Genomic DNA, 21721 nt, shown 5'->3' on the forward strand with positions numbered 1-21721 from the left:
ATTTTCAACATATCACACCTGAGGGATACATTTGCTACAATTGTTGAACCTAGAGTGGCACATCACTATCATCCAAAGACCACAGTTCATGTTGGAGTTCACTCGTGGTGTTACATATTCCATGGGTTTTAACAAATTTATAATGACATGTATTATATAGAGTGGTTTCACTATCCTAAAAATTCTCTGTGCTGTACTTATTTCCAAAATACCCATTACACTATAATTTTTCAACTTAAGAGATAGGCATTAGAAATTTCACTAAATATCTTGATCAAAGCAGAAAAGTAGATTGAGATGTTACTTTACTTCTAGCACAGCTGTCTATTGAGCTTTGACATCATTGTTTCCATTTGTTCCTCCTCAGTTTCTTTATTTTAAAATTAAACTGTTTTGCCATGTTACCTAAAAAACTCTTTCACGATAGAGAGACATAATAGCTCCAACCTGACTCAAGAACCTACAAATCAAAGTTTCTAATAACTACATATTCATTCACTCAGTGCTTTCACTGTTTTAAAGGTCAAAAGTTGTGTTGAAGTGTGGACAACCAAGTTATTTCTCTGTGTTTGTAAAAACTGCATCTTTTCACTATAGACAAAAATGAGCCAAAACTAACGGGAGCACATCTATTTTCCATATCTTATAAAAACTTCCCAGCTGTTATTTGCAAATATTATTATTAAATATATATAAATATTATTAAACTCCAAAAATAAACAAAAATGCAATTATAGGTGTCAGGAACTAAGATATAATTCAAAAACCTCACAGTTCTTAGAAAATCTAGTATTCAGGGAATAGCTTGCTAAATTGTAGAAACTAAGCTGAGTATTTATAAGGCAACGTGTTTCCATTGATAAATTGACTAGGGAGCTCAAATAATTGTGTACATTTGCATCTGTTACTTTTGTAGTTTTACAAAGAAAACAAATATGTTTAATTCTATAGTGGCTTACATTTAATGGTTTATCATTGTGAATGTACTGATGTCACATCAGAGATAAAAAGTCTCTAGTGCTTTGTCTTATATATTTGAACATAAACATAAAACGTATAAATTTTATATATTTTATCACACATATGAGTATGTATACATATATACCATATACATAAATATTTATATTATCAAACCACAGACACTTTAAAGCATTTTGGCTACCTTATCCCAAGCCCTTTTCAGAAAATGCCCTAGTACAGTACTTACATTAAAATACTCTCATTTCCACCTTTCACCCTTGGCTGCGTGCAACTGTGACTGCAGCATTCTGGACAAACAGCAGAGGGCACTTTAAGCCTAGTGCATTTGCTCCATCTGTGCTCCTCTTTAGCAATCCAGCAAGTTCCAAGGATGTGAATCTGGGTCGTCATTTATCATGTGCTCTTTGCTGCAGCATGTCCTTCAAGAACTATGACTAAAACAGACCACGTCTTCAACAAATAGACAGTAGTGGCTTATATTTAAATGCACTTGCTTAAAAAGATTGTTGCCAAATTAGCAATGAAAAATAAGAAGATTATGAAGGCATCAAAAAAAAAATACTCTCATTTCCTCTACCTTCTGTTTGCTTTTCCCTCCAGGAAGACCCACTACAGTATATGAGACGATGGAGAAAGCTGAAGTGTGGCTCATTCGAACCTACTGGGATTTTGAATTTCCTCGCCCAGTCTTACCACATTTCGATTTTGTTGGAGGACTCCACTGCAAGCCTGCCAAACCCCTGCCTAAGGTAAACCTATTCCTCTTTGTTTTCTGTTGAGGTTAATAACTAGTATTCTACCTTAGAAGGAAGACAATGCCTCAACAATATGAGTTGTGTTCCACCAATATTGGCAGCAAAACCCAACATTTACTTGCTGTCACTCCAACATTTAAAAAATTCCCCATTTTAGATCTGGTTTGTCATCCTAGCCCAAAAAGGGATTGCATAGCCTATTAAAGCAGGTGTTTTCTGACATTCATCAATTCTGCACTAAATCTCAGTAAAGATCCCTGGGGGAACATGGTTAGCGATATCACAGCTGACTGACAAAGTGAGCACAAATAAAATGTACACTGCACATATAATAAGAACCAAAAATCCTTCATATTTAATATACCAATTTCATCTGAAAATCACCTATAGTACAAAACTGCAAAATAATTGTCAGCATGTAGGATATTCCTTATGAAGGAAAGCAATAATCTAATATGCTTTAAACTGATACAATATCTTTAAGACATAATTACAAAACAACCATCCTTTACTGAATTATTTTAATATCTACTAAGACATCCTGTTTGTCTACCATTTGATTGGCAGCAACATAAAACAGATCTCTTATTCAAGGGTTAACCCAATTTCTATTTAGACTTAAAAATGTTTAGCTACATGCCAATAACTTTCACAAGGTCTAAAGCCTGAGGTAAAATTAGTAGAAGTTCTATTCAATTCAACCCTATTGTTTTTTTTAGCTTTATTGAGGTGTTATTAACATATATTTTTATGAGGTATTTATAGGGTACACTAGAGGCCTAATGCAAGAAATTCATGCAAGAGTAGGCCTTGTTTCCCCCGGCTGCCAGCACCGGCTTCTCTCCGGCACCCGGGACCCAGGCTTCCCTCCAGCTGCAGGCAGGCACCTGGGTCGCAGCCCCAGCTTCGTCCTGAATGACATCCGTTCTAATTAGCATATTACGCTTTTATTATTATAGTGATTTGATATACATATACATTGTGAAGGTATTCTGCTCATGTAATTAACACATCCATCACCTCAAGTATTTATCTTCTTTTGTGTGTGTGAGAACAAGTCCTGCTCTCAGCATATTTCAATTATACAATACTGTGTTATCAATTCTAGTCACCAGGTTGTACATTAGGTCCTCAGACCTTTCATCTCATAGCTAGAAGTTTACAGTCGCATATCAACATCTCCCTATTTCCTCCACCATCAACCTCTGGCAACCACTTTTCTACTATTTTTCTATATTTGCCTTTTTTTTTTAGACTCCCTATATAAGTAATAGTATGCACTATTTGTCTTTCTCTGTCTGGCTTATTTAGCTTAGCATACTGCCTTCATGGTCCATTTATAATGTAACCAACAAACAATTTCCTTCTTTTTCATAGCTGGATAATATTCCTGTGTGTGTGTGTGTGTCTTATTCATCTTTGGAGGGACACCAAGGTTGTTTCCATATCTTGTCATTGTGAATAATGTGCAACAAACACGAAAGTACAGATATCTTTTCAATATCCTGTTTTAATTTCCTTTGGATATAGTATACCCAGAACTGGGATTGCTGGATCATGTGATAGTTCTATTTTTAATTTTTTTGAGGAAATCCACACTTTCTTCCATAATGGCTGTAACAATTTAAATTCCTACCCAAACTGTACATGTCTCTTTTTCCCCACATCCTTGCCAAATTTGTTATCTCTTGTCTTTTTGATGATAGGCATTCCACCGGATGTTAGGTGGTATCGCACTGTGGTTTCGATTTGCTTTTCCCTGATGATTAGTGATGCTGAACCCCTTTCCATGGACTTGTAGTCCTTTTGTATGTCTTTGGAAAATGTCTCTTCAGAGCTCTTCCCATTTTTTTAAAATATTTTATTGATTTTTACAAAGAGGAAGGGAGAGGGATAGAGAGTTAGAAACATCGATGAGAGAGAAACATCGATCAGCTGCCTCTTGCACACCCCCTTCTGGGGATGTGCCCACAACCAAGGTACATGCCCTTGACTGGAATCGAACCTGGGACCCTTCAGTCCACAGGCTGACGCTCTATCCACTGAGCCACACCGGTCAGGGCACTCTTCCCATTTTTTATCTGAGATGTGTGAGTTCTCTACATATTTTGGATATTAACCCCTTATCAGATACATGATTTCCAAATATTTTACCCCATCCTGTATGCTACATTTTAATTTTGTTGATGATTTTCTTTATTGTGCAGAAGCTTTTAGTTTGAGGTACTCCCACCTGTTATTTTCAATTCTGCTTTCCATGCTTTCGGTGTGTACCCCAAAAAAATCATTGTCAAAACAAATATCAAGGATGTTTTCCTTTTTGGTAGCTTATTGTGAGTGTATAAACACACAATTGAGTTTTGAACATTGATTTTGAATCCTGGGACTTAATTTTTTTATTAATTCTAAAAGCTTTTAATGGAGTCTTTAGTGTTTTCTATATATATTATCATGACATCCGTAAATAGGGTCCATTTTACTTCTTCCTTTCCAATTTGGATAACTTTTATTTCGTTTTGTTGTCTAACTGCTCTGACTAGAGCTCCAGGTAATATTTTGAATAAAAGTATCAAGAGTGGGCATCCTTGTCTTTTTGACTGTTTTTAGTGGAAAAGCTTTCTGTTTTTCATCATCGAGTATTTTAGCTTTGGGCTTGTCATAGATGGCCTTTACTTGGTTGTAGTCTTTCCCTGTATATACATGCTATTGAAAGTTTCCATAATAATTGGATGTTGAATTTTTGTCAAATGCTATTTATCTCTCTTTAGGTCTGTTCATATTTGCTGTTCATTTAAGTGATCCTATGTTAGGTGTATAAATACTTACAAATGCAATATCATCTTGTTGGATTGACCTTTTAATCATTATATTTCACTTTGTCTGTTGTGACCATTAGCTTAAAGAGTATTTTGCTGGTATAAATATAGCTACCCCTGCTTTTGTTACTACCATTTTCATGAAATACCTTCGCCATCCCTTCACTTTCAATCTATGTGTGTCCTTAAATCGGAAGTGAGTCTCTTCTAGGTAGCATACATTTCGGTCATATTTTCTTTAATTGTTGTAGACTCAATCACCTATTTATTTGGATTGTAGAATATAGCCATTTACATTTAAAGTAAAATCAATAGATAAGTATGGACTTACTTTCATTATTTTTAACCTTTTCTTGCTGTTTTGTACTTTTTTGTTCCTTTCTTCTCTTACTCTTATCCTTTGTGATTTGATAATTTTTACAATGATATGCTTAAATTCTTACTCTTTTTCTTTCTGTGTATCTACTATAGGTTATTACTTTGTAGTTGCCATAAGACTTATATAAAACTTCTTGTATTTATGAAAGTCTATTTTAAGCTAATAACAACTTAACTCTAAAGGCATGATAAAACTCTATATTTCTAATCTCTTCCACATATATTTTGGTTTTTTGTCACACTTTATATCCTTTCACCATTGTATCCATTAAAAATTTATTTTTAATACTTTTTTAAACATAATAGAAGAGTTATAATTTATCAACCTAATAGAAGAGTTATAATTTATCTACCACCATTACATTAAAGTATTCCTAATTTAACTATGTATTTATCATTACCAGTAGAGTTGTACTTTCCTATGTCTTCCTGTTACTTATTAGCACCCTTTCATCTCAGCTTGAAGAATTCTTTTAACACTTCCTTTGAGGTTGGTCATAGTGGTCCTTTAGCTTTTGCTTGTCTGGAAGTATTTTCTCTCTCATTGAATTCTGAAGGACAAGTTTATTGGGTAGAATATTATTTGTTGGCAATCTTTTCTTTCTGTACTATGAATATATCATGTCATTCATTCTCTTGCCCTCCAATGTTTCTGCTAAAAAAAAAATCTGCTGATAGGCTTAGGTTGTTCCCTTGTTTATGACCAGTTGTTTTTCTTTTGCTGCTTTTAAGATTCTCTCCCTGTCTTTAACTTTTGACAATTATAGTGTGCCTTGGTGTAGCTTTTTTTGTATGCCTCTTATTTGGAACTCTCTGGGTTGTCTAGAAATGAATATCTGTTTCTTTCCTCAGGTTAGGTTTTCAGCCATCATTTCCTTAAATAACTCTTCTACCCCCTTTCTTTTCTCCTTCTAGGAACTCTATAATGCATATAGTGTTGCAACTGATAATAGTCCATATGTCCCTTAAGTTACCTTCACTCTCTAACATTATTTTTTTTCTTTTTTTCATCTGATTGGATGAATTCCACTGTCCTTTCTTTAAGTTTTATGATCCTTTTCCACTTGATCTATTCTATTTTGAACCCTTCTATTAAATGTTTTGGTGCATTTAATACATTCTTCAGCTCTGATTTCTGTCTGATACTTTCTAACTCTGTGAAATTCTCACTTTGTTCATACATTATTTTCCTGACTTTGGTTAGCATCTTTATGACCATTATTTTGAACTCTTTATCAGGTAAGTCACTTATCTCCATTTCATTAAGGTGTGTTACTGAAGTTTTTTCTAGTTCTTGGGTTTGGAACATAAGATATCCCTGTTTCTTCATTTTCCTTGACTCTGTGGGTTGATTCCTGCACATTAGATGAAGCAAGCACCTCTCCCAGTCTTGACAGAATGATCTCATGTGGGAGATGAACCTTATCCATCAGCCCAGCCAGACTCTTCGTTGTGTCTCAAAATCTTTGTGACTGTCCAATCTACCTTCTTTGTTCTTATGTAATGGAAAGTGTGCCAAAACCTGTCAGTGTCCCACAGAAAATAACTGCAGTCATCACCTAGATCAGTGATGGTGAACCTATGACATGCGTGTCAGAGGTGACACGCAAACTCATTTTTTTGGTTGATTTTTCTTTGTTAAATGGAGTTTAAATATATAAAATAAATATCAAAAATATAAATCTTTGTTTTACTATGGTTGCAAATATCAAAAAATTTCTATATGTGACACGGCACCAGAGTTAAGTTAGGGTTTTTCAAAATGCTGACACGCCGAGATCAAAAGGTTCGCCATCACTGATCCTAGATCAAGCATTTCAAACTCGTGGCCAGCAGGCCACATGCAGTCTGCCAGCTGCAAGTTTGACATGCTTGACCTACATGTACGCTGATTAGAAGCTGGACCCTCAGGCAGCAACCAGGATAGGGTGTAGTTAGGGTCCTTCCAGGGAGAAATGGGGAGATGTTTTACCTGCTCCTTCTGTACTGCTGTAGCCTCTGATGGGGCTCCTGCACCATTAATAAATTAGGTTGCTATGGTCTGTGGGACTCATGAATACAAGTCTCATTAGCTATCAAAGCCAGTAGATCTAGATATCCATTGGGTGGCAGAGGCAAAATTGGGCTGCCAGATGTCTATACAAGCTCCTTGCATGGAGATATTTGTAATTACGGGGTGAACTCAAGTGAGAGGCCTCATGAGGTACCTGCTGGCCTCTCCTGACTCCAGGGAAATGTGATAAGTATGTGTGATGTATTTTCATGTTTGCACAATATATAGGTGTCACTCTGCTAGTTCCTAGAATTCTCTCAGAGGAAACTGCTCTCCGTGTAGCTGCAGAGACTTTAAATGTTGCTACAGGTCAAAGGAACCCCACACCTTAGCTAGATGCACCATGTGAATGATAGGAATGTTCAGTGACCTTCATATTGGAACTAAACAGCATCATAGTAAAGCTATAATTTTAAAGAATGGTCTAAATATTGTATAGTCTGCATGGACAAAGTCTGAAAAGTTATATCCTATTTTCTTTTACCTGTAAAAGCACCATTTCAATAAAACCCTTTATGACAATGCCTTTTTTTGGAAAGTACTGTACAGTTTGATTTTGGAAAGTTTTAGTTATTATTTTTAAAGAATGAAAAAAACAAATAATAAATTTAAAACACAAGGGACAAAAAAAGGTATGAGTATACAGTTTTAACAAAATATCCAGGAAACATTTGATCATCTACATTTCATTTTTTTTTTGAGAAGAGTACACTGAACAATGAGGAATTATGCCAGTATCGAAAATAATGAAATTATAAATATTGGCAAGGATTAGGATGTAGGGCGTGGCTATAGGGTTAAGCCTTGGACTGACCTGTTGGCAAAGCCACAAACAAGTCCCAGCTTAGGGGGCACAGTCCTCTTAGCATAATTAGGCTTGACCTTATGACCTCCCTAGATCTTATCTGGGAAGCTAATGGGCTGAGGGAGATGTATCAAGTGCTGCCAAAACAAGTAAAACTCACAAGAACACTGTAACTATGGTGACCACTACCTTGTTTCCCACTGGCTATAAAATAAAGGCTCAGCTTGCCTCTGATCTCTGTGGCCTCAGCCAGGCACAGGAAGAGCCACCTAGACCCAGCTTATTCTCTTTGTCTGTCATTTCTTTATCCTTCGCTGCCCTCCCTCAGGCTTGCAGAACCCTTGGCTGAGCTGGCTCGGCACATTAGGGATCATATGTCAAAATTATTTTCAAACAAAAACTGACTTCAATAGAGGCTTAAATAGGTAAAAATGAGCTATTCAAGAGGGTGTCAGCCCTGTTGTACCTTCTCACTGTAATTAATGTGCTCAGTGGAGAACTTGGTAAGGTGATAATGGAGTCCCTCACAGCAAATCACACATAGCACTTTCTAATGAGACATTAATTTTACAATATGATTTCAGGTGTCATATGTAAATAAGACCATAAATATGGTCAATAAAATGTAACTGTACATATATAATTCTAATTATATATATATATATATATATATATATATATATATATATATGACTCATAGTACTATTTCAAGGACATTCCAAACCATTATACCAGACTCCTGAATATCAACTACCCTTAACTTCTAGCCATTAAAAAGTGACTCAGAGGAAGTATTTAGGAAACTGTAACAAAGTTTTACAGAAGTGAGAGAGAAAGATACATAGTGTTTCCAGTCATAGTTCTTAGGGAAATAAAACACTAATGACTAATCTAAAATACTTCTACAGAAAACCTGCTTTAAATGAAACAGAAGTGATTGTGTAGAACTATAATGATAAAGAATAAAGAGTGAATACAGAACTGCTATGTGGCTTCCTTCCAAGAATCCGTATTAGTAATTAAAAACATTATAAATAGTCATATAAAATTGTCTAACTACTGTGTACTGGCTCTATTTCATTTTTTCATTACTCCAAAAATATACATGATAAAGGAAATCAATCTCATATAACATGCATCTTTCCATGGGAATTGAAATATTGAGTCTGTTTAAAAGGAAAAAAAAAGCAAGTACTGAAAACAATGGAGATTTTCCCCCCAAAATAAGAGTAGGATTACCTTAAGGTCCAGCAATTCCAGTTTTTGGTATATATCCAAAAGAATTAAATTCATCATCTCAATAAAATATTTTCACATCCAAATTCATAACAGCACTGTTCACAACTCAAAAGTGGAAGCAACCTAAGAGCCCTCTGACGGAAGAACCAATAAACAAAATGCAGGATTTACATACAATGCAATTTTACTCAGCCTTAAATGGAAGGAAATTCTAACACATGCTATAACATGGATGGAGCCTGAAAATATCGTGTTAAGTGAAGTGAGCCACTGACAAAATGCAAATACCATATGATTCCACTTATATTATGTATCCAGACTGGTTTAATTAATAGAAACAGAAAATAAAATCATGGTTACCAGGGACCAGTGATGAGGGAATTATTGCGTAACAGGTACAGCTGCGCTTTTGCAAGATAAAGAAGTTCTATAGCTTGGTTGTACAGTAATGTGAATATATGTATTACTGAATTGTGCACTTAGGAACTCTTAAGATGGTAAATATTATGTTATGTATATTTTAGCACAACTTGTAAAAAAAAAAAAAGAAGTACTCATAACTCCAGATAATACTTGATTTCTCTCATTAGTTGTTTGAAAGCATTCCTTTCAATGGCATTTGCTATGCTATTACTCTTTTGTGATGGAGCAATTTTTTTTTTTTTGTTTTTTACAGGAGATGGAAGAGTTTGTCCAGAGCTCTGGAAAACATGGTATTGTTGTGTTTACTTTGGGATCAATGGTCAGGAACATATCAGAAGAAAGAGCCAATGTGATTGCATCAGCCCTTGCCCAGATCCCGCAAAAGGTTAGAGTGACCCGTGGTCGGCAAACCGCGGCTCGTGAGCCACATGCGGCTCTTTGAACCCCTTGAGTGTGGCTCTTCCACAAAATACCATGTGCGGGCGCACAAGTACAGTGCGACTGAAACTTCGTGGCCCATGCGCAGAAGTTGGTATTTTGTGGAAGAGCTGGTATTTTGTGGAAGAGCCACCCTCAAGGGGCCAAAGAGCCGATGTGCTCGTGAGCCGCGGTTTGCCGAGCCGCAGTTTGCCGACCACTGGAAGCACCTTAATAGTGGACAACTACCTAGGCGCTAATTACATAAATTTCCTGTGTGACATGTAAGCTATTATGATAGCTCCTATTTATCTCAGCTATGAATTCAAATCAAAATATACAAGGCAGGAGCTAAAATAGTACAAATGTTGTGTTTAACAGTAACTTTGGCATTAATATTGTGATCAGAATGAAATGTATTTAAGAGGTACAATGTAAAGTTTGGTGTTATAGTGATACTAGTGACCCGTCGCATGAAATTGTGGGAGACCCGGGACCCCTCCTCTCCCCCCCCCACCATGGGACCTTACCCAAATGCTCTGAGCACAAACCCCTGCACTTGCTACTGGGATCAGGTTCTTGCGGGCAGCCATCTTGGCTACACCCCCTCACACTGGTCACGTCATTTCGCTTATTCACATTCTGCTCCCGACCACCCAGCAACACCTTACGCCATGCCCTGGCTATGCCCCCTAAGGGCACGTCAGCTTTTCTCACAGCCTCTTTCACGGTCAAGCACCTGTGCGCTAACTTGGCTCCGCCCCTGCCCTCCACCTGGGTTCAAACCTCCTTCTAGCAGGACTTTCTTGGGGATGCCTCTGAGGGCAGCAAAGCTACGCCCTACGGACCAGGTGTGCCCTCACGTTCAGGGTACATCGTTGCATACACTACTCCGTGGTCCCTCCTCTCTTTGGTGTTCACCCTCATTCTGCTGACTCCACATCTGTCCCTTGTGCCCATGTCCCTGCTTTTAACTCTAATAACATCTGTGCCTGAGTTTACTCCTCCCGCAATCTCTGGGCTAGGCCAAGGCCACTGCCCCTACCCACAGGGCCAGCGCCTGCACTCCTTCCCACTGTTCCAGGCTCTGGCCCTCCAGTCCGAGTCTCAAAGTCCTGCTCCACATGACAGGCGTGCCGCAGGATGGCCCCAAGTCCTGGAGTGTCACCCCGATGCCCTGCCTCCGGGCACGTGGGGCCACAAAAACCCCAGCAGAAGCAGTGCGAAGTGGATGCTGGCCCCACCTCCACTGCCCCACCTCCGCTGTGCGTGCCGCCATCTTGTGACAATGTTACAGCGTGAGGGCTAATTTGCATATTACCTCTTTATTATATAGAATTGCAGGAGGGTACCAAAATCACCAAACTCTGCCCTGTCATTTGCTCCATCTCATTGCAGAATTCCTGAAGACACAGTACAAACTACATGTCCTCAGAAATTCTAACAGTAATGTTAAGCAGGGATTGATGACAGTCTAAAAGAAGTCATGCCATTTTAGGTTTGCTAAGTAATCCAGGCCACTCTTACTTCCCAAATTTTCGAAATAGGCCTATTCAGTGTGATTTCTGAGTGCTGTTCAGAGAAAGAATAGCCAGGACTCACTAAGCTGGATCCAGGTACCCAAGCCAGCCACAGTGATCTAGAGAAAGAAAAGCTGTCATGATCTGGTTGATTGAGTCCTATAAAAGTGGAGAAATAAATTAGAAAGGGGGGAGGTGGATCCACCCCTAAGGTGACCGTCTGCTTTATAAAACACTAGAGGCCCAGTGCACGAATTCATGCACGGGTGGGGTCCAGCCTGCCTGGCCCCATTTGAGGAAGATTGGGCTGGGCCTGTCAGAGGAGGAAACAGCAGAAGGTTGACCGGCCCGCCTGCCCTGATTGGGACCTATCAGGGCTGGGCCGGCTAGGGTGAGAAGCCATGGGCAATTGCCTGGCAGGCTCCAACCCCAATTGGTGTGGGGGGCGGCGTTTGGGGGCAGAGCTGGCTGGGGGGAAGGACCACTGGCCAATCGGGTTGGGGCCGGGTGGAGGGAGGGACTACAGAAGGTTGGCCAGTTGGCCCCACCCCTTATTGGGGTGAGGGGGCAAGCAGGGACAGGGAAGCTGGGGAGAGGGGCCACGAGATGTTGGCCGGCCGGCCCCACCACCAGATCAGGCCAGTTTGCTGGCTGCAGTGGGCGTCATAGTGAATGGTCATTCTGGTCATTACAGCGTTCCAGTTGCTGGCCTTTTAGATAGAGAGATAGATAGAGAGATAGATAGATAGATAGATAGATAGATAGATAGAGGCCTGGTGCACAAAATTCATGCACTTGGTCGGGGGTGGTCCCTCAGCCCAGCCTGAGCCCTCTTGCAGTCCAGGAGCCCTCAAGGGATGTTACACCTGACAGCCTAGCACTGCCACAGAGGCGGGTGAGGCTCCCGCCACAGCCACTGCACTCACCAGCCATGAGCCTGGTTTCTGACTGAGTGGCCCTCCCCTGTGGGAGCGCACTGACCACTAGGGGGCAGCTCCTGAGTTGAGAATATGCCCCCTGGTGGTCAGTGCACGTCATAGCGGCCTGTCATTCTGCAGTTTGGTTAATTTCATTTTAGCCTTTTATTATATAGGATGGCTGCCAAAAACCTCTGCTTCTAATCCATCAGAATAAGAACTCCTCCTGGTTGAGGAAGGATTAGGGAATATAATGAGGAGTCTATTAGAAGTAAGCCCAGTATTGGAAAGTTCATATGCCCCCTTCTCAATAAAACAGAGTAGTAAGATATTTTCCAATATATTTATAGAATACACCTGCAGTCTTTGGGCATTTATGAACTACTTTTTCGTTTCCTAATTGCTGTAATTTCTGTTTATAGCCTGTGCTAATTTTTGCTGAAACCCTGCTGCTACTTTTACATTCACATAACAAATAAATATTAAGCACTAGTAAATTATAATCCAGCTTATGAGAACTGCTGATATTTATGAGAATTCCAAAATCAGAATCTATTTTGTTCCTGGTTATAAAAATAGCTTGGCTACAGTTCCCATAGTTATCAGTGCTGTCCATGCTATATAGTGTGTCATTGAAGTGTTAACACTTAGTTGAAAACACTTTAGCATCACACAAATTTGAATTTTTTTATGCTAAGTGAAATAAGCCAGTAGGAAGAAGACAAATACCATATTATTTCACTCGTATGTGGAATCTAAATTAACAAACAAACAAAAAAGACACAGACTCATAGATAGCATCCGAAAGCTCTCAGGATAGGGGTAAGGAGGACGGGGGAAGAGGGGAGTGGTGGGATTGAGATAAAAAGGGAAAAATTCATGGACACAGACAACTGTGTAGTGATTTCAGAAGGGATGGGGATGAGGAGAGGTGGAGGAGGGTATAGGGTAGATAAATGGTGATGGGCAGAAACTTAATTTTGCTTGGTGAACACACAATACAGTGTACAGATGATTTGTTGTAGAATTACACACCCAAAACCTGTATAGTTCTGTTAATCAGTGTCACCCAATAAATTCAATAAAAAAGGAAAAGTATAAAAATAAAAAATAATTAGTGACTTTAGATAGAAAAATAAAACAGAAAAAATGTGAAAATAAAGTTAAATCTTTGATTTAAAAAAATAACTTATGAGACAAGTGGATAGAAGGAAACTCCCTTCTGTGACACTTAAAAATACAGGTTAATATCACATTTCAAAATGAGATAAATTATAAATAAACTAGAGGCTCAGTGCACAAAATTCGTGCACTGGAGCGGGGGGGTCCCTCAGCCCGGCCTGCACCCTCTTGCAGTCCGGGAGCCCTTGGGGGATGTCTGACTGCCTGCTTAGGGCTGCTCCTCTCACAATCCAGGACCCCTCGCTCCTTACTGCCCACCTGCGCGCTGCTCCTTATTGCTCAGCTTGCTGCACCTTGGCATGGTCATGTGGGCGAGAGTGGCTCTGCCACCACTGCTGCACTCACTAGCACTTGGGGAGGGGGGTCCCTCAGCCCGGCCTGTGCCCTCTCGCAGTCTGGGACCCCTCGGGGCATGTCCACCTGCCAGTGGGGACCAGGCCTAAGCTGCAGTCAGACATCCTTAGCGCTGCTGAGGAGGCAGGAGAGGCTCCTGCCATCACTGCTCTGCTGGCAGCCATCAGCCTGGCTTGTGGCTGAGCAGAGCTCCCCCTGTGGAGCATCTGCATTGAGCATCTGCCCCCTGGTGGTCAGTGTGTATCATAGTGACCAGTCATTCCCAGTTGTTCTGCTGTTAGGATCAATTTGCATATTACCCTTTTATTATATACTGGTGCATGAGTGGGGGCTGGCTGGTTTGCCCTGAAGGGTGTCCTGGATCAGGGTGGGGGGCCCTCTGGGGTGCCTGGCCAGCCTGGGTGAGTGGCTGATGGCTGTTTGCAGAATGGCCACGGCCCCCAGCCACCCAAGCTGCCAGTAGAGGCTGGCTGGAAGCAAGTATCTGGGATTTATTTAGCTTCTATAATTGAAACTTTGTTGCCTTTAGCAGAGGCCACAGCTATCAAGGGCAGGTGGGAAGCTTGGCTTCCTCCATCACCGGGGCAACCAAGCCTCCTGCTTGCTCCAGCTGCATGGCTGCCGGCCACCATCTTGGTTGGGTTAATTTGCATATAGTCACTCTGATTGGCTGGTGGGCGTGGCTTGTTGTGTAGCAAAGGTACAGTCAATTTGAATATTTCTCTTTTCTTAGATTAGATATGTGCAGTAAATAACCACTTTTTTTGCACTAGAATTATAATAACTAGACCTAAATTTTTTTAAATATCTTTTTATTGGTTTTAGAGAGGAAGGGAGAGGGAGAGAGAGAGAGAAACATCAATGATGAGAGAGAATCATTGATTGGCTGCCTTCCACACACCCACAACCCCGACATGTGCCCTGACTGGGAATTAAACCGTGACCTCCTGATTCATAGGTCGATGCTCAACCACTGTGCCATGCTGGCCAGGCCTAAAATTTTTAAATACTTGAATTTATCATTGATGATCTCATTTGTATATCTGTATGTGTTCCACATCATGATTGCATTCATACTTGATTGAATGTAAAAATAAACACATAAAATGTGGGTATTTGTATCATACTAATGTTATAATAGTTCTCATTGTTAATCTCTTGTCCTTATTTCTTATCTGTCTATGAAGGGCTTTAACTAGATTATATCTTAATTTCTTTATAATCTGAACATGCTATACCTTTAGTTCAACTCATGGAATAAAATATTTTCTTTATTTTAACAGGTTCTATGGAGATTTGACGGCAAGAAACCGGATACCTTAGGGCCAAATACTCGGCTCTATAAGTGGATCCCCCAGAATGACCTTCTTGGTGAGACTGAAAAACAAAGACTAAAATAAAAATAACTCCAAAGAGAGTGATTATACTTCTAAAAGAAACAAATTTATTGAACATTTATTTTACAAAAACTCAAAAAACCTTAACTTCCTTGTATTTGTTTGCCAGTCCTGGGAAAAAAGGATAACATATTAAAGCTAGACCATCTCCTCCCTTATGTATGAAATCTTTATTTCAGGTGTAATTACTTCTCATGAAGAATTTTTCTGTAACTACCACTCTGCCTCCTAGTTCTCCCTTCTTATTTCTACTTTTTTCCCCTTCTGTATGCGTATTCATTCATTGCTATTAAAAAATAAGAGCACCTCATTTATTACCAGTGACTCCATTTTCAATAAAGAAATAGCCATAATCTTTTTCATGAAGTGATAAAGTGTGGTCTGTTCTTCCTCTGATTCCAGAGTCACCACACTCACACTTCCTGCTGCCTGGACACCCCACACGTAATACCCCAAACGTGGCCACACTATTTCTTTAAGAGAATATGTTCTAACATGCCACCTCCTTTTCTTTTTTCCTTTTTTTCTGCACATGCTATTTTTTATCCATAATGGTTTTTTTTTTTTTCAAATTTATCTTTATTGTTGAAAGTATTACCGTTGTCCCTTTTTCCCCATTGACACCCTCCCCCAGCACCCGCCCCTCAGAACTTTCTCTTTCAACTTGTCTACCCAGCAATCTTGTATTCATTTTTCAAGTCACAATGCCATACCAGTATCTATTTACCTCTGTAGCAACTAAAGTTCTTATTTCTCTGAGATCTAAAATAGATTTCAATGCAGTTTCATGTGTATAATAATATGTCATCTAGAATACAGTGCCTGAGTGCTTTTCTTACCCAATTCTCATTTTATTTCTAAGACTTATAATTAATAATTTACTGAAATTCACCCAATCCTAGGTCATCCAAAAACCAAAGCCTTTATAACTCATGGTGGAACCAATGGCATCTATGAGGCGATCTACCATGGGATCCCTATGGTGGGCCTTCCTATGTTTGCGGATCAACCTGATAACATTGCTCGCATGAAGACCAAGGGAGCAGCTATCAGAATGGACTTCAACACTATGTCTAGTGCAGATTTGCTCAATGCATTGAAAACAGTTATTAATGACCCATCGTGAGTACCACAATTTTAATTGTATTTATAGATTCTTTTGTCAATGATGAGTACAAGTTTCACCCCATATTGAGAGATTAATTTTGAAATTATTAACATGATTTTACCAATCTTAAATTTACCAATTTTACCATTAATTTCAAAGTTACATTTAACCTGATTGAACAGATAACCAATTACTGCAACAATTTTCTACACAAGAATACACAAAATTATACTGGTCAGTACAAGGACGCATTTTTAAAATATGATAGAACCCATAGAATGCCACAATGAAGAATTCAAGAAGTTACATAAAATATTTTAATTTAGTGCCAAACATTTCTGAAAGTATAAATCTTGTGGACAAAAAACGGGGTTCCATGGAAAGTACTTCACAGGGTGATCTGATCATAAATTCTTAACTAGGCAGGTCATGATGAGTAGACATGCTCCAGGCGTATAACTTATTTACTGAAAGTTTTACACCAGCCCTGCCCATTGTTCTTGTGCATCTAGGTTAATACTACTTTAAAATACCTGAAATAATACCCCTCAAAAGTGGCACTGCCCAGCTGGCATGGCCGTGATTGACCATTGAACTGTGAACCTGGAAGTCACAGTTTGATTCCCAGTTGGGGCACATGCCTGGGTTGCGGTTGTGAGCTTGGTCCCCAGTGGGGTTTGGGGGAGAGGGTGTGGGAGGCAGCTAATCAATGATTCTCTCTTGTCATTGATGTTTCTATCTCTCTCACTTGTCCTTCATCTCTGAAATCAATAAAAATATATTTTTTAAAGGAGGCGGGCAATAACTCTCAAGAGAGCACAAAATCATATTAACTGAATCCCGGTATTCCAATCCCTGCTTTGCTTTCTCCAACTTCCTGTAATGTTACTTTGTTTTCCACTTAATCTCAAATGCATAAAAGCAGCTACAAAACTGTTATTCTTAGGGGCATTTGATATCTTGCTCCCAGCATTAGTCATTAGTTTGGTTCAAATAAACTCATAAAAATTCTCTACAGATTTGGATGTTCTTACATTGACAATAACTTTCTACTTTTAAAAAATGATTTTTATCATCATTATTTTAACATATTTTACAATCTATATATATATAAAAGCCTAAGTGACCATTATGACCAGTCAACCAGTCAACTGGTCATTATTATGCACACTGACCCCCAGGGGGCAGACACTCAATGCAGGAAATGCCTCCTGGTGGTCAGTGCAATCCCACAGCCAACCTTCTGTGGCCAACCAACCTCCTGCAGTCCATCCCCCAGGCCAGCCCTGCCCTGATCAGGACTGAGTGAGAGAGCCACCATTGGATCAGCTCACCCATGCATGAATTCGTGCACTGGGCCTCTGGTAATATATATTTTACATATCATAAAATTCAATGTTTAATGTATAAACATCAAATATATGTAGTATGTTATAGAGTTATGAAACTGTAAATATAATCTCAAATTAGGAAATTTTCACTAGACCAAAAAGAAATCTCATATGCCCTAGAAGTCATTCTCCATCCCCCTTCCCTACACAACCATTAATCTACTCTCTATCCTATAAATTACCATATTCAGGATATTTCAGACAAATAGAATCATACGATATTTGCAAATGGCTTCTTTCACTTAGCATATTTTTGAGTTTCATGCATGCGAAAGCTTTGTATTGCTGAGTAATAGTGTCAACATAAGAAATGTTCAAATCCATAGAGAATTTGAAAGATTTATTTTTAAGAGAGAGAGGGAAACAGGCAGAGACATCCATATGAGAGCAACATTGATGAGCTGTCTCCTGCTGATCCCTACTGGGGATCAAGCCCACAACTTGGGCATGTGACCTGATGGGGAATTAAACCAGCAAACCCCCAGTGCAGAGGATGATGGCCAACCAACTGAACCACAGCAACTAACCTCAATTTTTGTATGAGGTTATTTAAACAAAACAGTCAACATGCCAGGAAGCAAATGCTCCTGAGAATGGCTGTTTTGCAGTTTCTTTTATAAATTTGGAATTAAAGAGGTAGGATAAGGAAGATTACACGATAGTTGAGAAAATTATGTGCTCCCTTGAGGGTAGTTATGCCTCTGAGGAGTCTGAAAAAGAGGACTAATCTGACATTTTAAAGGTTATTAACATAGATGCACAAAAACAACAGACAGGGATTGCTTAAGTCACAGATAAACCCTTTTACAAGCATGAGGCATGACTACACACCATGACCTTACCAGTTAAGAATTTTATGATCAGATCATCCTGTGAGGTTATTTCTGGTTAGATTTATTACAGATCTCCTTTGTCATCCCCAACAGTCTATGTATGGATATACTTCATTTATTTACCCATTGATCAGTTCATGAACATTTTGGTTTTTTCCACAGTTTGCTATTATGAACATTTCCACAGATGTTTTGTGTGAACATGCTTTAATTTCTTTTCAAGCATAAATCTAGAAACAGAATTGCTGAGTTATATGGTAACTCTATGAGGAACTGCAAACTGACATTCAAAGAAGATGCACTATTTTACATCCTCATCAGCTGTATATGAGAGATCCAAGTTCTCCACAACATTGCTAACACTTGTTATCATCTGCCACTCTATTTATAATATTTTTAAATTTATTTTAGAGAGGATGGGAGAGGGAGAAATAAAAGAATCAATGCTGCCGAAACTGGTTTGGCTCAGTGGATAGAGCGTCGGCCTGAGGACTGAAAGGTCCCAGGTTCGATTCCGGTCAAGGTCATGTACCTTGGTTGTGGGCATATCTCCAGGAGGCAGCTGATCGATGTTTCTCTCTCATCAATGTTTCTAACTCTCTATCTCTCTCCCTTCCTCTCTGTAAAAAATCAATAAAATATATTTTTTAAAAAAAAGAATCAATGCTGAGAGGGAATCATTGATCATCTGCCTCCTGCATGCTCCTTACGGGGGATCAAGCCCGCAACCTGGGCATGTGTCCTGACCAGGAATCAAACCATAACCTCCTGGTTCATAGGTCAATGCTCATCCAGTGAGTCACACCTGCCAGGCTCATCTGTCTTTTTTATAACCATCCTAGTAGGGATGAAGTGGTCTCTTCTTGTCAACTTAATTTGCACTTCCCTTAGAGCCATAGCATATTTTTTCTATTAGCCTATTTTCATATGCTATTAAGCAAGCATATAGCCTGATTAGAGAAATGTGTATAGCAAAACTTTGACAACTTTGAAATTTGGTTATTTGTCTTATTATTGAACTAGAGGCCCAATGCACAAATCCGTGCATGGATGGGTTGGGCTGGCCAGACCCCATAGGGGCAGATCCAGGCCAGGCCTTTTGGGCAGAGGAGAATGCTGGAGGTTGGCTGGCCAGCCCGCCCTGATAGGGGCCAATCAGGGTCGGGCTGGCTGGGAGGAGTGGCCGCAGGCGATTGGCTGGTTGGCCCCGACCTTAATTGCAGTGGGGGGGGCGACTGGGGATCAGTGGCCAGGGGAAGGACCATGCAAGTTTGGCCAGCCAGCCCCACAACTGATTGGTGTGAGGGGACCCTTCAGGGGCAGAGCTGGCTGGGTGGAGGGGCTGGGGACTGATGGGGTGCTGTGGGCTGAACAGGGGTGGGGCCAGTTGTGGGGAGGGGCTGTGGGTGGTGGGCCAGCCGACCCCAACCTCGAATAGGATGGGGAGACCAATCAGGGGCCAGCACCTGGGGGAGGGGCCATTGGTGGTTGGCCAGCCAGGCCTGTCCTTGATCAGATGTTTTGGGGGCCCATCAGGGCACAGCTGGCTGGGGGGAGGAGCCACAGACCAATCAGGGTGGTGGGGGCCCATTGGGGGCAGGGCCAGCACAAGGGATTGGCTGCAGGAAGTTTTCCAGTAGCCCTGCTCCTGTTCGGTGTGTGGGGGCCAATCTGGTGTGGGCCCAGATGGAGGGAGGGGCTGCAGGAGGTTGGCTGGCCAGCCATGACCCTATTGGGGTTGGGCAGGCGATCAGGGTTGGGGCAGGCCAGGGGGAGTAGCTGAGGGCCGACGGTGGTGGTGGGGGCCCATTGAGGGTGGGGTTGGACCAGGGGAGTAGCTGCTGGAAGTTGGCCGGCCCTGCCCCCTATTCGGGTGGGGGGGGGGTGATCAGGGGAGGAGCCACAGGCAGGTGGCTGTGCGCCCCCGCCCTTGATCAGAGTGCAGGGGCCAATCTGGAAAGGGGCCGGCAGGGGGAAGGGGCTGCAGGAGGTTGGCTGGCCAGCCCCACCCCATGATTGGGCCAGTTTGCTAGCCACAGTGGGCGTCCTAATGACCAGTTGTTCCAGTCATTACTGATTTCTGGTCGCTGGCTTTTTATATTTATAGATATAAAGAATTTTTAATGTATTATGGATACAGGTACATTATCAGATATATAATATGTTAATATTTTCTCCCATTCTGGATGGGTTGATTTTTCACTTTCTTGATTATGTCCTCTGAAGCATAAAATTTTTCAAATATGATAAGAAAGATATTGAAATTTTCCATATTAAAGAGGAAAATAGTATAGTGCAATTTATAGTGCCTAGCATGGCAACCATCAATTCAGTATCTATTACTACTATTCTCATTATTTTTTTTTAAATATATTTTATTGATTTTTTTACAGAGAGGAAGGGAGAGGGACAGAGAGCTAGAAACATGGACGAGAGAGAAACATTGATCAGCTGCCTCCTGCACTCTCCCCACTGGGATGTGCCCGCAGCCAAGGCACATGCCCTTGACTGGAACCGAACCCGGGACCCTTCAGTTCGCAGGCTGACGCTCTATCCACTGAGCAAAACCGGTCATGGCCTATGCTCATTATTATTATATTAATAGAGTATCACATAAAGGAATACTTCCAAATGTATTATTAAGAATAAAATGGTAGAACAATTAAATGAGAAGAAAATACTTTAAAATATGACATAATAGGAAAAAAATATAAACAGATTGGACAAATAGAAAAGAAAATCTACATACATAAAAGCCTAATATGCAAAGTGTTTGACTGACCAAAAGTTTGATCACTCACTATGATGTGTGGTGACCACCATGGGGCCGCATGGAATGAAGGGAGGCCCTGGCCTGTAGCTGGCAGCAGCTAGGGACCCTACCCATGCATATATTTCATGCACTGGGCCTCTAGTATAGAATAAGATGGTAGATACAAATGTAAATATGCCAGTTCTTACATCAAATCTAAACAAACTCAATGTTTAAAGACAAAGATTGTTAGACTGCATTTTAAAAACTAACAGCCCTAACCGGTTTGGCTCAGTGATAGAGCATTGGCCTGTGGACTCAAGGGTCCCAGGTTAGATTCCAGTCAAGGACATGCACCTTGGTTGCGGGCACATTCCCAGTAGGGCATGTGCAGGAGGCA

The 21721-nt window shown here is 40.4% G+C and overlaps 1 protein-coding gene across 3 annotated transcripts in view; it reads left to right on the plus strand.

The window, feature by feature from the left end:
• LOC308513422 (UDP-glucuronosyltransferase 2B31-like) overlaps window positions 1-21721 on the plus strand; it is a gene marked incomplete at its 5' end in the record, with an annotated part of 90620 nt that overhangs the window by 35534 nt on the left and 33365 nt on the right. For 2 of the 3 annotated variants that reach the window (XM_081083477.1, XM_081083474.1), the window contains 4 exons: window positions 1582-1730; window positions 9704-9835; window positions 15124-15211; window positions 16140-16359. The exons of the other annotated variant lie outside the window; for it this stretch is intronic. In XM_081083477.1, the coding sequence (XP_080939603.1) occupies window positions 1582-1730; window positions 9704-9835; window positions 15124-15211; window positions 16140-16359 (589 nt within the window). The remainder of the gene's footprint in view (window positions 1-1581; window positions 1731-9703; window positions 9836-15123; window positions 15212-16139; window positions 16360-21721) is intronic. 3 annotated transcript variants of the gene reach the window in all.

The sequence above is a fragment of the Myotis nattereri genome (assembly GCF_964212035.1).
Source record: "Myotis nattereri genome assembly, chromosome: 1".
NCBI classification, from domain to species: domain Eukaryota; kingdom Metazoa; phylum Chordata; class Mammalia; order Chiroptera; family Vespertilionidae; genus Myotis; species Myotis nattereri.